The following is a 20,473-nucleotide window of genomic DNA, read 5'->3' as shown; positions in this document are numbered from 1 at the left end:
TTTGATTTTACGCATAAGATCCTGCCGCTCCCGCCCCGCCGCCGCTCCCGCGCCGCTGCCCGCTAAGTTCGAGGCTGAGGCCTTATGCGTAAAATCAAATAGACCGGTTCTCGAAAACAGCGGCGCGGCAGCGGGGCGGCAGCGGGCAACGAGCGGGCAGCGGCGAGGGAGCGGGCAACGAGCGGGCAGCGCACTCCTTCTTTTGCCCACAGTAAATCGAGCGTTAGGAATAAATTTGAATCGAAATAAAATTGTCGCCGTTGTTCAGACATTTCGTTTGCGAATAAAAACAAATATCTCGACAACACAACCCCGAACACAACACTTCACCGCTAATGCGCCGCGCGAGCTGCCCGCTTGTTTCGAGAACGGGTCTGCGTTGCCCGCCCCGCTCCAGCGCCGCCGCCGCTCCCGCCCCGCTGCCCGCTAAGTTCGAGGCTGAGGCCTAAGGTAGGCCTTTTGAATTGACCGTTTGGAGAAAGACACTCAGGCTCTTCATTCTTAGTCATTAGAATGTATTCAGTGCCACTCTGCAATAAAATTGGTGATTCAGTGGAGGAGATATTCTGCATGTCTCATCAAGACACCTCCAGGGATGCCCAGGGTGTATATTCACCACTGGGGTAGCCTAGTTTCAAATTAAAATTAAATGCTTTGTGAAAAGTCCCGGTCGCGACGTCCTGTAAAATACTACTAAATACTTGACAAATAAATGATATCATCTATAGGTAGACGGTAGCTTATTCTTTTAATTCGAGTCGTCCTCCAAACTTGCTTAAAAATCGTTACCGCTGTCAACATACCGATCCACTACTATCTAACTTTAAACTGACACATATCAAACGCTCGATCCCAATACCAAGCCAGCGAACTGCAGTGCCATATTGAATAATAATTGGTGCACACGAGTGGTACCGTCACGATGAAGATGGTATCTGCCGGGCGTGCCGCATCCATCAGCCCTGCCCGCTATCGGAGCGGGTATCGCGCCAGAGATAACCATTGTCTTACCGGGTGATTATATCGGCGAAATTTGCTGCTCGCCTCCGATGGAGTGGGTGGAGATCAGCCAGTTGCTTTGCAAACTCTATGAGCTCAGAAGGCAAGTGGCGCTCAGTTTCCATCATCAGTGTTTGATGGGAATAAATAAACTAGGTTTTACTGTGCTAAATGCAGTTGCTTTGCAAACTCTATGAGATTAGAAGGCGATTGGCGCCCAGTTTCCATTATGTGTTTGATGGCAATAAATAAACTAGGTTTTACTAGGCTAAATGCAGTTGCTTTTCAAACTCTATGAGCTTAGAAGGCGACTGGCGCTCAGTTTCCATCATCAGTGTTTGATGGCAATAAATAAACTAAGTTTTACTATGCTAAATGCAGTTTCTTTGCAAACTCTATGAGCTTAGAAGGCGACTGGCGTTCAGTTTCCATCGTGAGTGTTTGATGGCAATAAATAAACTAGGTTTTACTATGTTAAATGCAGTTGCTTTGCAAACTCTATGAGCTTAGAAGGCGACTGGCGCTCAGTTTCCATCATCAGTGTTTGATGGGAATAAATAAACTAGGTTAATTAAAGCAAATGTTCTTTTATGTCTGCTTCTGTTCGCGTGGATTTAGTTTATGACAAAAAGTTTTTATTGCGTCTCGCGGTCACAAACGGAAAACACAAAGTCGTAAAATCTAAAATATTCTAAAACATATCGTTATTATCAAAAGCATAAATATTCATATTTTGTCTCAAACTTAGAACTAGATGGTTTTACCATAAAAAATATTCACTTATTTTTTTCAAATACTTTATTTGCGACAAAATCTCCAAAGACAATCTACATACGTCTGACCAAAATGAATATGTTCAGTTCAGTTACAAGCTACTTTCGCGTTTTCCAAAGTTTTGAACAACATCTCTACAAAAACAATTCTTCTGAACCAAACAAAAAAGTAAAAACAATGCCATTCTCTAATGACCTGGCTGTTTTCATTCCTTGCCTTGTCTCTGATCAGCCGTTCGTCTTTTGCCGCAAATGAACCGTATAATGGGTGCCCTCTCATGAAAGGAACGAGCCTCCGCTAAGTTTTGCCTAGTCATTAATAAGTCGTGGGAACCGGAACTACTATAAGAAAGTCGCAAGGGAAAATGGTATTTGACTACATTGGTATAAATTTTAGATTCCTGTAAAAATACATGGAATTTAATCTTGGAAAAAAAGTTTCAAGTCGGTTTATACTTTCTTCTTCCGGCTCTACCATCATGAATCGATATCTTGTTCTATTTCTCTTACCAATTAGACTCTTAATATAATTAATCGTTATTGAGGTCATTATGAATGAAATGTTACAGATAAATTAACCAAGAAACGTTCCTTATCTAACAGTTACAAAATTCATCATTGACGCGCATTCGACACAGTCTTATCTAAGTTGTTAATGTAGTGCTCTGAATGTTTACAAAATAATTTTAATTAATTCAACTTAGGTACGGATGACGGCACATTAAGCTAAACACTGCGTCATCTTAGTGGTTATTTCAGACTTTAAAGCATTGTAATAATAACTCGAAAAACTAACGATGGAATAAGATGTATTTAAAAAAATCCATTTAAAGTAAGTAAACCAAAATGTGCTCCGTACATTTTGCACCTTAATTCCGTCCTTTGTTCAAAACATATTAGAGCTTTTAAAAAAGCTTTCATTATGTGTTAGTGAAGGATTGTTCCACTTTGTTCACCTGGGTTGACAAAGTGGAATATTGCTTCGTGAAGCCATTTTATACATTTCCCTTTTTCTCTTTCTGAAAATGTTCCGTGCAGTAATTTTAAACGATTGCTCATATTAGCCGAGCAAACGTACTCGTATGCACTGGCAATAAAGCGCAAGACGCATTCAAACGCAGCGCTTCTGATTGTGAACGGGCCACTTAATGGCATTAGCATCATTGTCCGGCCGCCGTTAATAAGTGCCCGGACAGTTCTATTGGCCTCCATAATGGGCAGAGCTGGCCCGGCCAAGTTCCTCGTGTCACGAATTTGTACCCCCAGTCCATAATGTAGGAAGGAACGGTAGGATATTTTGATGATCTTATAAGAATTAGTCTTAAGACAACTGCTCGTAACGATAACGTACAGCCTCTCGTGCTAAGCAAAATATGTTTGTGTTATTCGCTAGTAGTGGGTTCACCACAGTAAGTACAGTGGCGGCAAGGCTCGAACCGCGTTCCTCGAATTTTGAGTCGGCCAGTCCGACGCGACACGCCTTGACCGTTCGGCTATGGCAGTCTATCATATTAAATTGATGTGAATGTCATACAGGATGCTGTGTAATCAGTCCAGTACAACAAAGTGCTGCATCAATGTGCTATACCAACTGTGACACTGTGACTATTTTAAGTTACACTACCAGTGTAGCACAATTTCACCTAAGCCTAGGCGCAGACCACCGATTTTTAGTTGGCCGATAGTTGTGCCCGATTTTAAATTGTATGAAGAATCGGCCAAATCAAATAGGTGTAATGTGCGCACTTCCATACATGCCCATACTGATCAACTGCCCGACTAAACTATCGGCCGACGAAAAATCGATGGTCTGCGCCTAGGCTTAGTGACATCCATAATCAAAAGAAGCGAGTAATACAAGTGAACCTTCTGTTCGTCTTTCTACTTTGTGCTAAGTGCCTTAGGAAGTTACGCCCTGATATCGTTAGTTAGCCCAGACAATGCCCGATTGTTAATATTCAGCTCACTCTTGCATGGTTTTCGGTTTAATAGAGGATTATGGTGCAATTAAGATTAGAAATTTTCAAACTTTCTGTGGGATTTTAGAACCCTTATTGTTTTTAAATTGCCTGGTCTTAAGATAATATGAATGAACGCTAACGGCTGAGCAACTTATACTTAGATATGTGTTGATTCATCATCATCTTCAGATCATTTACTGCATTAGCACGTCCCTCTCTAATTAGATGATGACTAGCTTTGTCTATCGCTCGTTGATTAATCTCTATCGATTGATTACAAGTTATTTCATTGTCACATCACCCATTCCTCCCTTCACATAATGATGCTTCAATTTGATTGATATCTCATTCAGGATCATTGTCTCGTGCGTCATCTGGCAATATGTCAACCATCATGTCATGGATCACTGCATCTATTCCGTTTGGCAGTTAACCGCTGAATGCTTTCATATTTACCTGTATCGTTATAGTCACTTGTTTCTCTATTTCTTCTAATAGTTTCAGGTCTTAGCCTAGGCGCACGCCGCAGACCACCGACTTTTAGTTGGCCGATAGTTGGGCCCCGATTCTAATTTGTATAAAGAATCGGCCGATATCAAATCGGTGTAATGTGCGCACTTTCATACATGTCCATCTCCATACTGATTATCAGCCCGATCCAACTATCAGCCAACTAAAAATCGGCTTACTGTTACTATGGCATCGCGTTTTGCTAGAAATATATCGAACCCCGCAGGTGTCAGACTTAAGATTGCTCTGATATCTTCCTTGTGAATGCCTTTTTAATAGTGGAGAATACACTCACTCAGTTACTGACACTGCTAACACTAAAATTATTAAGCTATTTACAGCTTTACACTGTGTAATAGACTAAATCGTTAGATGTAATGGACTCTTAAATTGCCTAGATCTAGATTAAATCCTCTGACACGAATTCGTTTTGTCACTGAGCGTTGCAATTGATAAATCGCCGTTTCAATTATACTTGGCAGTTAGCCGTTTAGATGTCTTATCGATGTTCAGTGGGTGTAAAAATTGTGAGCTTTTAAAATTAAACGTTATTGATAGTCTTGACAATTGTTTCTAACAACAGTTTCCGATTGTCTGATTTTAAAATAGTGTGTGTCTAATCGACGTGACACATCCCTGGCTTTAGATTTGATAGCTGTCTGGGGTTTATCTAGATTGCAATCTACATTAAATATGTGCTAGCTTCATGTTCGACATTAGAAGCTTTTTATTGACAATTTGTTAAAGCCAACAAATCAGAAACTGTGGAGTATGATCTTTACTGATGAGTAGTCCCACTGCACACTGGCTGAAGAAGGTGAATTTATGGACTGTTCACCAATTACCCAGTGCAAAAAACCCGAAAGTTCTACGATGGCATCCACTATCATTGTCATCAGTGACAAGTGACAACGCAGAACACTACACCGCCACGGATTCCTTTTATCGCCTGCAATTGCTAAATCGCTGCCTCAATTCCGAACAGCTGTAAATCCATTTAGCCTTTGAAGGGCTGCGCACGAGTCGTCAATTAGGCTCAATTAGAACGACCGATGTCGGCGCTTTGAAGCGGTACAGCTGACATATGAACTAGACCGATACTATCGATATCTTTTTAATTGAACGATTAATTAGATCATATTCTTAGTCCATCTGATTAGGATCGGACCTGGGGAAGGGGACTGCTGTAAATCTAATGTTCCGCATATAATCTGTATCTGTACAACAGATTGGTTTAATTATTTCTTTAACTTAGCCTAGTTTATTTACAAGTTATTGGAGCTTCCTATCAAGCAACAGATTTCGCATAGTATATGTTTTTGCAGTAAAGATAAATAAAGAGGTTCTTAGAAAATAATTGTATTTACTTGGAAAATATATTTTAATCGTATTGTTTGTAAATTAGCGCGTTAATAAACTTGTAAAACATTACTAAGAACGCATTAACATTATCTAAACTATACATATCTTGCAAGTAAACAATCGTCTTAAGTCCGCGTGGCTTAGGTAGTCGACATTTTATTATCAAGTATCGGCTTTGACTTTTACGCTCTGTTGAACGAATTTTATACTTGCTTTTCATGGTAGCAGAAGAAGCTAATATCTTCCGTGCTTTAATGCTTCCTTAGTAGTTTTATTAACGTAAAAGTGGTCTTATTTGTACGTCATCAAGCTTTTAAGCACTGAATCTAATTTCATGAATTTACAGTTCCAGGTGTAAAGTCTGTAATTTAACTCATTTATTCTAGCGATTGAGTTTGAATTCCCCTAGCACCCGCTTGCACAGAAACATTTGCCGTCTCCGCTTACTTGTTTTCAACTGTAAACTTAATATACGATCTTATATTTCTTAATTGCTCACTGCACGATACGGCCACTATCGGGCCACTATTTCCAACATAATAAGCATTATCATAACAATAACAAGCTGCTAACTCGACACTCGAGGTGCTCATGACGGCTGCGATAACCCAGCGTTCTCAGTTGAATTTTGTGAGCGATACCTACAGCACACACGGGTTTTTTTTCCTTCAACAGTTAAAAAATACGGAGGGATACCGATGTTATAGAGTGGGATCACGTGTGATTTTGTGACGATAGATTCAAGTGCAGTGATTGTTGAGGTTTGCAGCTTATGTGTTCAAGGATTTGCATATAAATAAGGTAAAATTTTCATTGATTTAAAATACCTACTTTAGTTACTTGGTTAATGATTTATTTTTATTTAAAAAAGTTTCGCCTCGTATTTTTAACGGAATTAGTACCTATACTTCTTTCCCATCTCTACAACTGTTTATTTTTACTTGTTACAATATTATTTATGGCTTAAATAACTTTTTACTTATTAAATACATACCTATGTAATTTTTTGTATTGTGACTTTTAATTAGGTCATGCATTTATCGTTCAAGTACCTACCAATCTAGTGCGTTGGTGCTTGCTGAAATTACCTATATTTTTCCTGTTCCTTAGTTTTTTCAGCAAATATGAAGCCTCATTAGTAGGTACGTTTATTCGTATTGGTAATTTAAAACAGTGCTATTATTAATCAACCCTAAGGCTGAGTTTCACCATCTTACTTTAACTTCGATAAACGTCAAAAATCTGTCAAATTCCATACAAAAAACACCGGTTATCGTTATAGTTACGGTCAAAGTTAGGTGGTGCAACTCCGCCTAAGTTTTCTGTCAAGTAACGGTTAGCCATTATTAAAAAAACACCATATGAAAATATTAAAAACATTCTAATAAATAACGCAGTGAGAATATTTTTGAGTTCAGTTCCAAAGTCGTAAATCTGGCGGTTAATTTTGGCCAGTGACCAAACTAACGAAAAGTTTATCAGAATATAACCTTTCGCTCGCCTTACAAGTTAGAGTTTTGACTCGATTTGTAATATCAATAGTAAGTTCAAACACCTCTGCTCGAGTATCGATAGATGCGTATTCTTATTAGTGATTGATAGTGTTAGTAATTTATTCCCGTGGTATGTAATTACGCCATTGTTGCCCGCGACTCTACAATGGCGGATTTACCAAGTCAAACTACAGTAAAGTTGTGTAGATCAATGCTTTTTGGTTGAATGAGTCGTGGTTATGTCAATCATGGTGTTCAACCTAAATACCATTTGGTACATCCCGCCAAAATGTTAAAAAGAAAATTCTCTGAAAAAAAGGCACATAGTACGTCAGCGTCAAATAGTTCGTATGAGCCAAAGTAGCCAAAAAGTCGCAACACGTTATTGAACCAACAATGTACCATTTGGTCATCATTACCTTCTTACTCTTTTCAAAATAAATCGTTATCTTAAAAAATATTCTTTTTCTTTTAGTAAAATTCTGCATTGCCATATTTAGGTAAGTGGTTTACCAATTTCGAGTTCTCTATCGATCCAGCCTTTTGTCCAATACTGGTGGCCGGTTGCGCTCGCGTCTCAATTTCTTAGCAGGTACCCTTACACCATCATTAATCATGTCTCGTTTGTACAAGGACGCGTCTGGTGTTCACTTTTGTAAAATTCTTTTGTCCTCTTTTTGTTTTGACTAACAAACCACGGCAGCCACACTGGGTTGCATCACATCTCTCTGTGCTTGGAAATTATCTTTAGCCAATTTCAGATAGAAGTTTTGACATTTAAAACCGCTGGGATTATGCTCATGCAATGTGTGCGATTATATTCTGCAATGGAAAATATTTTTTTGAATCTTTAACATTTGTGGTTCACTTAACAATCCTCTCTTATGTGATTCGTGTATCGTTTTCAATAAATTAAACACTGTGTCTTATGTATTGTAAATATGAAAATTTGCCGGAGCAAAAAAAAAAAATAAATATTTTAAATTGACAACAATTTAATTGTGGGTTAGACACAAATATTTAAAAAGAAAAATTAAGGGATGGGTCGTTGGGCCGTTTGGTTGGTACTGATTAAAAATACTTAAGATTACTAGCGCGCTAGTCGCCACCACTCGGCTCAACCCCCTCCGCACCCGTCGGGCGCAGCAAGCGTCTGGCACTGCGGGACAGCCGGTGCCAAACACCTGATAGCCGGTGCCAACAGAGCAGCCGGTACCATACACCTCCTGTTGTACAATAAAAAATTATATTATACAACAGCACAATACATAATATTAAAAACAATAATCCATCACTCTCGAGGATGGAGCAAATGTGAACACAGCAAAATCCAACGGTATTTCATTACAATGGTAAATCTATTTAGAAGGTAACATTTTGGTAAAATGTAATCATCGTAATTATTATATCATCTACCTTCACAAAGTGAACTAAAAATAGTTAACACAACAGAATCCATCGATAATACATCACAATGGTAAACTTATTTAGGAATTTACTTTTTGGTAAAATGTAATCATTGTAACAAAATAAAAGAATTAAATATTTAAATTGACAACAATTTAATTGTGGGTTAGACACAAATATTTAAAAAGAAAAATTAAGGGATGGGTCGTTGGGCCGTTTGGTTGGTACTGATTAAAAATACTTAAGATTACTAGCGCGCTAGTCGCCACCACTCGGCTCAACCCCCCCCGCAGTGCCAGACGCTTGCTGCGCCCGACGGGTGCGGAGGGGGTTGAGCCGAGTGGTGGCGACTAGCGCGCTAGTAATCTTAAGTATTTTTAATCAGTACCAACCAAACGGCCCAACGACCCATCCCTTAATTTTTCTTTTTAAATATTTGTGTCTAACCCACAATTAAATTGTTGTCAATTTAAATATTTAATTCTTTTATTTTGCTCCGGCAAATTTTCATATTTACAGTATGTAAAAATATAGTCTGATTTGTTGACGAATGAACCAATAAACACTGTCCCATATTTACACAAATACTTGAATCTTTATTATCAATAAAGGTGTAAGTCCCCATTTAATTAATTCGTGTTATCTAAGGCTGGTTGTGGATGACTGAGAACTATGAATATTTGATTTCTTAATAGGTTTTACGAAGTTATTATCTAAGTTGTTCCATATGTTAAGAAGTGTCAATAAATGTAGAGTATATTCCAATTTAAACTTATCAACATAGGTGTTATGTAGTTAGTAAGATATTAGCTCACTTTACTCAGTGGTGGTAAACAAGTTCTGCAATGGAGACCAATTAAAATTTCCAATAAAGAGTCATTATTTGTGATTTAACGATTCTGTCAGAGCCGATCAGTAATAATATATTATCAAGGGCGTGATATATGAAAATCAGACTTGTTAATGTCGTGTTGTTTATACGTTCGAGTTAACACTGTTTATTTTTTTATTACTTTAGTAACTGTGCCCGCGACTTCGTATGCGTGGAAACCCCTTATTACCTGGTGGAATGAAAAACAGTATTTCCTATTCCCAGACCCTCGGAATATACACACAATATTTCATAAGAATCGGTCGAGCCGTTTCGGAGGAGTTTATAGAGATACAAACACGTGTGACATGAGAATTTTGAATAAGTACTTTTTACATAGTAGGTATATTTTGTTTTTCTTTTATCTTCTTACTTCTTATAATTATTACAGTAGGTAATATATTTAAGATTTCTGCTCGTCCTAAGTCGTAAAAGATCTGAGTTGACTTCAAGTAAATCTTATAAAAGACAATAAATTACTTTCCTGTTTGATTTTATGGTTACACTATGTTTTATAGTTATCATTCGTCATCATACTTGTCGTATGAGTCTTTGAATCATCCAATTCTAATATGCTAATATGTAGAGTTATTGGAATTATGTAGTCGTCAATGTCGATGACAAGATTGATTTCCTATCAATTCCGATTGTTACCTTTGCTATAAATAATCTAGTTACGTTTCATTTTTAGTAAAATTGTGTTTGTACTCTAGTAGTAACTTAGTAGCGTAGCTAAGAAATATGTATAATTGTTCTAAAATGGAAGTAACCTATCTAAGACTCTTCTGTCTTTATTTCTATTTGTTTTCTTCAATTCAAATATCGCCGTAAGTTTTTCATCATTGTACCTACCTATTAATTAATAGTTTTTGTTGATAATAAGATTGTTAACTGACTTGTTAATTAGCTCTTACTCTTCTCTTAGTACTTTGTGTTAGCTTATGTACTGTCAAAACTTTAATGTACATTTTCTGTATGTAAGTAAGAACCGTTTACCTCGATGCATCCGGTGTTTTTAAGTTTTCTTGTTTTGATGTATCATCCTTCCAATTTCGTTGGCGTGGCGTGGCGAGTCGGTAGCGTACCTATTGAATATTTTCCACGCGCGGGCGCATTGTAAGCGCGGGACCCGTGTAAATGGGCGCCGTGTCAGCTCGCGACCCCGCGACTCGTGAATACATTACGAGGGCTGCACTAAAAGTATCGGGAATGGAATATTTCCACTGTTCCAGTCATATTAAAATCTATTTAATTGCAAACTCCAGGGTTTTAAAAATCGTATACCATTTATTTATTTTAAAAAAGATTCTCGGTCGTATCACAAGGTCTTGTCAAACTTGTTTAGTCGTTGAGAAAATGGAATTGACTCGAGAAAATTCAAGAGCGATGATTTATTATGACTTTTGAAGTGTTTTAACACAAAAACAGTGTGTTGACCGGATGATTTCTGCATTTGGTAATGAAGCCCCATCCAAAACCACAATTTATCGCTGGTTTCCTGAATTTCAACGTGGACGTGTCAAGCTCAGTGATGATCCCCGTCAAGGTCGTCCAAAAACTGCAGTCACCTAAGAAAACGTTGATGCTGTGCGTAAGCTGATTGAAGAAGATCGACATGTGATATACCGCGAAATTCAGGCAACTTTAGACATTAGCATGAGTCTAATACAAATAATCTTGCATGAACAATTAGGTGTAAAAAAGTTGTTTTCCCGATGGATACCGCATTCGCTCTGTGAAGAGCAAAAAGCGGCTCGCGTTACTTGGTGCGTCAGAACTCTCGGGAGATTACATGCAGGATCCTCAAATGCTGTATACAACATCGTATCAGGTGACGAATCATGGATATACGCGTACGAACCCGAAACAAAAAACCAGTCACGAGTTTGGGTGTTCGAAAATGAATTAAAGCCAACAAAAATTGTTCGTTCACGGAGTGTTGCAAAAAAAATGGTGGCCACGTTTGTCTCCAAAACCGGCCATGTTGCGACTATTCCTCTTGGGGGACAAAGAACGGTTAATGCAGATTAGTATGCTAGCATTTGTTTGCCACAGGTCGTTTCTGAACTCCGTAAAGAGAACTGCAACCGCCGCATCATCCTCCATCACGACAATGCGAGTTCTCACACCGCGCACTGAACAAAATAGTTTTTAGACCAAGAAAACATAGAATTATTAGTCCATCCGCCGTACAGCCCCGACCGAAGCCCTAATGATTTCTATACTTTCCCTAAAATAAAGAATAAATTGCGTGGTCAGAGATTTTCATCACCTGAAAAAGCTGTGGAAGCCTACAAAACGGCCATTTTGGAGACCCAAACTTCCGAATGCAATGGTTGCTTCAATGATTGGTTTCGTGTATGGAAAAATGTGTCAAATTTCGCGGAGAATACTTTAAAAAGCAATAAATACATTTTTTAAATAGTAATGTTGTTTCACTTCCTTGATTCCCGAAATTTTCAGTGCCGCCCTCGTATACTTACCGCTGTACAATTGAGCAGGAGCGTCACTCAGCGAACTCTTTTATTTTCACGTTTTATTTGTTTGTACCTACTCGAAAAAATCGAAATGGGTGTTCGTTTTAGTTATTCTGCTTTATATTGACCTTGATGTGTTATTTCTGTCGTTAGGTATACTCATGTTAATTATACCTATACATTACCACGCTGTACAATTGAGCAGGAGCGTCACTCAGCGAACTCCTTTATTTTCCTTCACGTCTTTTTTGTTTGTACCTATAATCTACATACTTGAAAAAATCGAACTGGGTGTTCGTTTTAGTTATTCGGCTTTATATTGGACCTTGATGTGTTATTTCTGTCGTTACGTATGTACCTATGGTTTTTACGTATTGTTGGGTTTACACATACATTTAGAGTATCAGCGCACGGTCTATTTTCTTTTCCATAACTTAGAGGTGGTAGCGTGCTAAGAAGTAAACCAAAGTGTGGTTGCGATTCTACTACTAACTCTTTAACACAGTGTTTGTTTCTTCCGCAGAGTCAACATGGTGGTGGTGCTGAACGGCGTGCTGGCCGACGAATGCCCGACGTCGGTGCGCGCGCTCCTCGCCAGCCATCCAGGCTACAGGGACGCGGCGGCCCAGCTACTGGCGGCCGTCGCGCGAGTGGTGCCGCCTCCAGGCCTGCTCTACGTCGGCCAGCGAGAGCTAGCGGCCGTCGTGCCGCATGACAGTGAGTAGTGGGGACACGAGCGCTCGTAGTAGATGTGAGGGCTTGCAGCTCTAGCACCTGGCTACAGGGACGCGACGGCCCAGCTACTGGCGGCCGTCGCGCGAGTGGTGCCGCCTCCAGGCCTGCTGTAGGTCGGCCAGCGAGAACTAGCGGCCGTGGTGCCGCACGACAGTGAGTAGTGAGGCAATGAGCGCTCCTCGCCAGCCACCCCGGCTACAGGGACGCGACGGCCCAGCTACTGGCGGCCGTCGCGCGAGTGGTGCCGCCTCCAGGCCTGCTGTACGTCGGCCAGCGAGAGCTAGCGGCGGTGGTGCCGCATGACAGTGAGTAGTTTGACGCACGGGCTGCTGTCAGCCACCCCGGCTACAGGGACGCGGCGGCCCAGCTACTAGCGGCCGTCGCGCGAGTGGTGCCGCCTCCAGGCCTGCTGTACGTCGGGCAGCGAGAGCTAGCGGCCGTTGTGCCACATGACAGTGAGTAGTGTGGATAAAAGCACTCCTCGCCAGCCACCCCGGCTACAGGGACGCGGCGGCCCAGCTACTAGCGGCCGTCGCGCGAGTGGTGCCATCTCCAGGCTTGCTATACGTCGGCCAGCGAGAGCTAGCGGCGGTGGTGCCGCACGACAGTGAGTAGTATGACACGGACGCGTCACTCTAGTACCTACCCGGCTGCAGGGACGCGGCGAGCGGCTGCTAGCGGCCGTCGCGCGAGTGGTGCCACCTCCAGGCCTGCTGTACGTCGGCCAGCGAGAGCTAGCGGCCGTCGTGCCGCACGACAGTGAGTAGTAGATGTGAAGGCTTGCCGCTCTAGCATCTGGCTACAGGACGCGGCGGCGCAGCTACTAGCGGCGGTGGCGCGCGTCGTGCCGCCTCCAGGCCTATTGTACGTCGGCCAGCGAGAGCTAGCGGCCGTCGTGCCGCACGACAGTGAGTAGATTGACGCACGGGCTGTTGTCAGCCGCCCCGGCTACAGGGACGCGGCGGCGCAGCTGCTAGCGGCGGTTGCGCGCGTCGTGTCACTCCCAAGGATTTCCATAACGAGGTACCTGCTTTCCTAGACCTCCACCAGATCGTCGGTCCACCTAGGGGTTATGAAAATTAACAATCCCTACTCATGGGTATACACAGCTTCTCGCCCTGGGCAAGAGTTCCCTGCACTATAGATAAGCACATTCACAGCTACGTTTGCAGTTCTTATGATAATTTCACTTTCCCCGTTGACTAGTTCAGCCTTAGCAGGTTGGGCTTATTGTTCATCAAGCTGTAGATCTTGGTTAATGTGTCTGTCTAGTACACACGGCCACACTGTTAACTATCCATTTCCGTTTTTGATCTCGCTCTCATCAAATGGTGATTTTTTGCGATAGAACGAGATGACATGACTGGCAATGGGCAGTTAACACTGTTGCCGATAGTACATATTTTTGTAAAGATGATCAAATTATAACAATGTTACAAAACTAACGACACATTTTTGTCTTTCCAGAAAACGTCAACATCATTGGTTCAGATGACGCCACATCATGTATTATAGTCGTCGTCAGACATTCAGGTAAAAATTAAACTTATCACTTTACAATAAAATGCCGTTGATATTACCAACTTTATCTGATTGCAATACTAATGTAAAACTTATGTATATCTTGTTAGTTGTCTTAAAACAAATGAATAAAGGGTTTTCCTGTTCATTTCAGGATCAGGAGCGATAGCGCTGGCCCACCTAGACGGATCTGGTACAGAGGAGGCTGCGGCGGCCATGGTAGCGCGGGTGCAGCAGTTAGCTGTCGGCTACCCTGAGGGCAGGATCGAGCTGCAGCTCGTCGGCGGGTTCACTGACCCGCGCCGCTACTCCGACGAGCTGTTCGCCAGTATCATGTGTAAGTGTTCATTAGCAGCGAATAGGAATAGATCCAGGATCAGAAGCAATAGCTCTGGTTTGAGGAGACGGCGGCGGAATTGGTGGCGAGGGTTTAAGCTGGCTGTGGGCTGCCCTGAGGGCAGGATCGAGCTGCAGCTCGTCGGCGGGTTCACTGATCCGCGCCGTTGCTCGGATGAGCTGTTCGCTAGTATCATGTGTAAGTGTCCATTAGCTGCGGATCTGAATACATCCAGGAGCAATAGATCTTGTTTGAGGAGGCGGTGGTGGCCATGACCCGCGCCGCTACTCGGATGAGCTGTTCGCCAGTATCATGTGTAAGTGTTCTCATCATCATCATTTCAGCCACAGGACGTCCACTGCTGAACAAAGGCCTCCCCCAATGACTTCCACATCGCACGGTTGGTAGCGGCCTGCAGGTGCAGGTCTGAATACATCCAGGAGCAATAGCTTTGAGGAGATGGCGATGGCCATGGTAGCCCGGGTGCAGCAGTTAGCTGTCGGCTACCCTGAAGGCAGGATCGAGCTGCAGCTCGTCGGCGGGTTCACTGACCACTGACGGGTCCATTAATGCTTAATTCAATACAACATACATCTGTTTCCGCAATTTATTACACCGATCTTGTCGCGACAAGGAAAAACTTCCGTGCTTTTAAGCGATTTTGTGAAAAATATTATTGGCAGGTAGTTGCTAATTGCTCATAAGATAGGCCCCCTTAATTTAATTTATTGTCCGTGGTGCATAATCTTTTTCTTAAAGGTTTTAAACCTTTGTTTGTCACCTGTCATCCGCTTTGCAATGGAGGGAAGTCGAACCTTAATTTCGAACTCCTCCTATGTTCTTCTGATTAATTTCGTTGCGGGTCCAATGACAGTTTAACTTTCCCCCGGGACAAACTTGACCTTCATTGGTTGGGTTTTTGTGGCGGTCAAGCTGTAGATCCTGGCTACACAGGAGTTGCAGTGGTGGGAACGAGAGGTGGGAATAGTCCCGTTGACGGGTCCATTAGCTACGGATCTGAATACATCCAGGAGTAATAGCTCTAGTTTGATGAGATGGCGGCGGCCATGATGGCGTGGGTACAACAGCTAGCTGTTAGCTACCCTGAAGACAGGATCGAGCTCGGATCTACTCGGATGAGCTGTTTGCTAGTATCATGTGTACGTGTCTTACCAGAAGATTCGACAGGAGCAATAGTGTTAGTCCACCTAGACGGGTCTGGATGGTTGAAAGCGATGACGGCCATGATAGCTCGATTGCAACAGCTTGGTTATTCAACTTTTCCACATTGACTCGTCCCATCCGTCATCGTGAGAAGGAACTTCTCTTCTATAAATCCTCATTCAGTCAATGCCATAGCGAATGCGGATAGTATAGAAAAGGGAAGCAGGTTCACTGACCGTTCACTATTCAGACTAGTGTAAGTGTTCATTATCAGCAGATCTAAAGTAATTAGGTACACAAACTTCTTGACCTTAACGATGCTTGCAATACCTCACAATAAACCAAAGTCAATTTAATAAATGCAGCCGTGATTGCCCAAAACGCCGCCGCGTGAACTCGGAAATAAATAATTTAGAATGACGCAGAGGTCGGCAATAAACACTTGTCTCGCTGCCAGAGTGTTAGCGGCGCGTGGGCCGGTCGGAATCTATTGTTACGCGTGTCTGATACTAATTCTTTATTGCGAACTAAATGACTATTGGAATGGTGTAAATTACTTACTTAGTTAACAAGCAGATATTCCAACAGAGTCCATTCTTATAAGATACACCATACAAGAATGCATGGTAAATTCAGTGAACTGCTCCTGAATCGAATGTACCTACTACTACTATTTCTATTTATTTATATTAACCGGCAGACAGTGGTGACTGAGTTTGTTGCGGCGCTTCTTCTCAGCACTTGCCAAATGTTGGTCTCGAAGCGCTGGTAGGGTAAAAAGATTATGAGACATGTAGAGGCTCCTTAAGAGCAAAATGACGATTTGTAAGAACTATTTATTAGTCCAAACAAATAAATAAATTTTGACTTTGACTTTGAGTAAAATTTATTTTATTTTATTACTTATTTAGATAGATAAACTTGACCTACACTGGTTGGATTTTTATTGGCGGTCAAGCTGTAGATCCTGGCTACACAGGAGTTGCAGTGGTGGGAAAGATAGGTGGGAATAGTCCAGTGAGATAGATAAACATTATTTTACCATAGATAACTTCGAAATTCAAAAAAACTGGACATGCCCACAATTCGTTTCCATTGCTGAAAGCCCTGTCAATCGTTTATTAAAAAAAATATTCGTTATACTTATGTGACAACTAGAGAATTCGATCCCGAAACTTTCTTCTAATCTCGGGATAACGGGATTGTATTGTATACATATATATGTGCTAGCCGGGATAACCCCGGGATTATAATAATTAAGTAAAAATAATAAGAATCAGCATTTTATTGACGTTTGTAAATCAATGCAATACTTCTTACGTTTTATGTCATTACATCCTATTCACATCGTTAATAAAACTGTTTTTCTCAATCATTCCAGTATCATTCCACCGGCTAACAGTAGAAGTGGACCTCACAATGGCCTGTTGCTGTGAGCTGAACACGGGTCTAGGCGGCGGGCCCCCCACACCTTTAGTGACGGGAGTCGGCGTGGACATAAGGGCTGGAGACCTGTTCCCCGCCACCTTCCCGGACAAAGGGCCAGAGATGCCATTGAGGGGGGCCAGGATGATCACTGGGGGGCCGCACACCACACAGGTAATAATTAAAGCGCTGTCACATTTAGGCGACTCTAACAGCGCGACAAGCGATAATTTCATACTATATGACAGCAGATGCCTGCCTTCACATTATAAAAACGCCGCTGCCGCGCTGCTGTCGCGCTTCTGACGCCCTAATGATAAGGCGGTTTTAGTTTAGTCACTATCATTCCACCGGCTAACAGTAGAAGCAGACCTCCCGATGGCCTGCTGTGGCGAGCTGAAGATTGTGTAACATAATAATCGTAATGCAGTCGGCAACTACTAAATAGTCGCAGTCGCGTTGCTATTGTACAAGCGAAAACAGCAACCGGTTGCTAAGATCGGTAATAAGCACACGGGTCTAGGCGGCGGGCCCCCCACACCTTTAGTGACTGGAGTCGGCGTGGACATAAGGGCTGGAGACCTGTTCCCTGCCACCTTCCCGGACAAAGGGCCAGAGATGCCATTGAGGGGGGCCAGAATGATCACTGGGGGGCCGCATACCACACAGGTAAAACATTAGTTAATTAGGTTAGTCATTACCATTCCACCGACTAACAGTAGTGGTCGATCTTTAGCGTGCTGCTGTGAGTTGAAGACGACGTGCTTATTACCGATCTTTTTGTGAAAATCGCAATTGTGGAGATTGCACAACTATTGCTAGTTTGTACTGTCATTAGGACGGGGCGGGTTGGAGTGGACATACCTAAACACAACTACTTTTCCAACCAACATCAAATTCATCATTGACGTCACTGATCGCTGATGTCCAATGTGTATGGAAGGTTAATTTGTTATTGGAAGAACTTCGGTCCCTTATGGAATGCTGTGGCATTTGACCAATAGAATCAATCCATTTCATTTGAGAACTTAGCAAAGAAACAAATTTATAATATGGGGATCATCTATAACACAGTGTATTTCGTTGGCAGGTCCTGGACATATACGACAACGGCGTGGGCATGCTTCGCATCGGTCCATTCAACTACGACCCACTACGCGGCGTGGACCTGTGGCTGGAGCAGTCCGACGACTTCATCCTGCAGAGCCTCAGCACCACGCCCGCCGTGGAGCCGCCGCACTTTGTGCACAATGTACGTAGTTATAGAGACGACAATGGCCTGCCGAGACTATGCTGCGCGTCGGGCCGTTCAGCTATGACGTATCCTTCGTTTAAATGCTGCGCCTCGGGCAGTTCTATTACGACATATCCTTCGTTTCAAGCTCCTTGTGCACAATGTACAGTCGACAGCACGTCAACGTAAACACTGTGGTATCTTACTTAGTTACGATAGGGGCGACTTTGCAACGAAAATGTATAGCCTGATGTGCTGTCGTACGTAGATATAGAGGCGACAATGGCCTGGCAGGGGTGAGGGCGTGTTGGTTCGTGGAGCCGCCGCATTTTATGCATAATGTACGTAGATATAGATGCGAGAGTGGCCTGGCGGGAGTATGCTGCGCGGTGGGTCGTGAAGTCGCCGCACTTTGTGCACAATGTTGATAGGTTCTCATTGGGCCGTGGAGCCGCCGCACTTTGTGCACAATGTACATAGATATAGAGGCGACAATGCCTTGGCGGGAGCAAGCTGCGCGTCAGGCCGTTCAACTGCCCTTCGAAATTCTCCAAGCATTTCCATGACTAGTCCTACACTACATACATACAGATGGTTCTCCTAAACTTTACCAGATGGTTGATACACTACATTTTTCTGTCCGTTGAACGACTTATGTGCCATACTCATTACCACATTATACCACATTATAAGATTGGCAATTTTGCGAGCTTTTACGATTACTTTGGCTCTCCTTTTTCTGATTCGATTACGTAAAAAAACTGAGCTTAGCACGCTCCATCCCGCTTGGGTGACCTTGAAAGCTCAAGCTATGTACCTCCTAGGAGCCTTCCTAGTAAGCGACTTACAACCCATAGATGTTTGTTATTCTATCACACTTAAACCACTGAACTGATTGAGATGAAATAATGATATTATGAAAAAGGGAGAAAAACTTGTTCATTCATAATATTTTGTTTGTTTTACAGATCCGCGTAACGTTGAAATTTATACAGCAGCATCCATTCCCGGCGGTGACAGTGTTCCCGGATAACCGGCCACATTATTACCGTCGCGACGAACAGACCGGCTGCTGGGTGCCTATCCGGTTCTAACCGGTTTCTAACCGGCTACGTCACAGATACACCCGGATATTTATACGAAAACGTCTATACAGCGCACATTCAATGTATCTAAACTATCGTATAGTCAGCGTCAAATGGTTCGTGACACCCAAAGTGGCCAAAAAGTTGACAACACAACCTTATTCCAATGAGGGCTATCGTTTTTATACTTAACAGTTGGCACCCCTGGCGATCGACAGGACCTTACTCTACAGTGGCGCCATCTTGATGAGTGCAAATGCGATAGTCCTCCTACCACTTTAGCGCTCACAAGTTGGCGCCACTGTCTTCGCTACTAGCAAGTCACAGGACCTCACTCTACAGTGGCGCTAACTGGTGAGCGCTAAAACGATAGCCCTCATTGTAATGAAGACGTGTTGCGAAGTTTTTGGCTACTTTGGGTCTCCGAACTATTTGACTCTGAGTGTACTGTTGAATTATAATTCAATGTCATACGATTGTCTACGCGAGGCTACTGCATAAAATGATTTCTGTAATCGTTCCCATCCATTTCATATACATTCCGAGACAGTTCTAGTGAAGGATAGATTCGAAAATACAGTAAATCAATAAACACATAAATGTCGTAACTAAATCGCAAGGTATACAGGGTGGAAACGATAAGTGATCTCATTCGATTATTTCTAAACTATACAAGATATCGAAAAACTGAAGCTGGAAACATTGAATTTTCGAATGGATCCAGTTTATTTTGTAACCTATTATTTTATTGGTACCGTTGGATAGAGCTCGTGAAGCACTTTCAGGATCAGTAACCAGTTTTTGAATATCTTGTATAGTTTTTAATATTATGTAATTTTAATTTTACTAAATGTATGGAAGCTGGAAACATTGAATTTTCGCATAGGTCCAGTTTATTCTATAACCTATTATTGGTACCGTTTGAAAGAGCTTGTGAAGCACTTTCAGAATCAGTAATCAGTTTTTTGATATCTTGTATAGTTTAGAAATAATCGAGTGAGATCACATAACGTTTCCACCCTGTATAGGTTTTTAGCCTAGGCGCAGACCACCGACTTTTAGTTGGCCGATTGTTGGGCCCGATTCTAATTTGTATGTAGAATCGGCCGATACCAAATC

At 42.2% G+C, this 20,473-nt stretch overlaps 1 protein-coding gene across 4 annotated transcripts in view; it reads left to right on the top strand.

Moving 5' to 3' along the window:
* The window catches only part of Ntan1 (N-terminal amidohydrolase 1), an 89,620-nt gene extending 69,687 nt beyond the window's left edge, over nucleotides 1-19,933 (top strand). For 3 of the 4 annotated variants that reach the window (XM_028307935.1, XM_028307936.1, XM_028307934.1), the window contains 6 exons: nucleotides 12,377-12,570; nucleotides 14,056-14,121; nucleotides 14,264-14,446; nucleotides 16,992-17,209; nucleotides 18,126-18,287; nucleotides 19,238-19,933. In XM_028307935.1, coding sequence (XP_028163736.1) covers nucleotides 12,384-12,570; nucleotides 14,056-14,121; nucleotides 14,264-14,446; nucleotides 16,992-17,209; nucleotides 18,126-18,287; nucleotides 19,238-19,363 — 942 coding nt within the window. In that variant the 5' untranslated portion in view covers nucleotides 12,377-12,383 and the 3' untranslated portion in view covers nucleotides 19,364-19,933. Of the gene's footprint in view, nucleotides 1-6,217; nucleotides 6,407-12,376; nucleotides 12,571-14,055; nucleotides 14,122-14,263; nucleotides 14,447-16,991; nucleotides 17,210-18,125; nucleotides 18,288-19,237 lie in introns of those variants that run through there. The other variant, XM_028307937.1, reaches the window with a different exon arrangement.
* The last annotated feature ends 540 nt before the right edge of the window (nucleotides 19,934-20,473 follow it).

This window comes from Ostrinia furnacalis, unplaced genomic scaffold (assembly GCF_004193835.3).
Source record: "Ostrinia furnacalis isolate ACB-3 unplaced genomic scaffold, ASM419383v2 OfSCF2377, whole genome shotgun sequence".
Lineage (NCBI taxonomy): Eukaryota > Metazoa > Arthropoda > Insecta > Lepidoptera > Crambidae > Ostrinia > Ostrinia furnacalis.
This window is presented reverse-complemented; position numbering and strand designations above follow the sequence as displayed.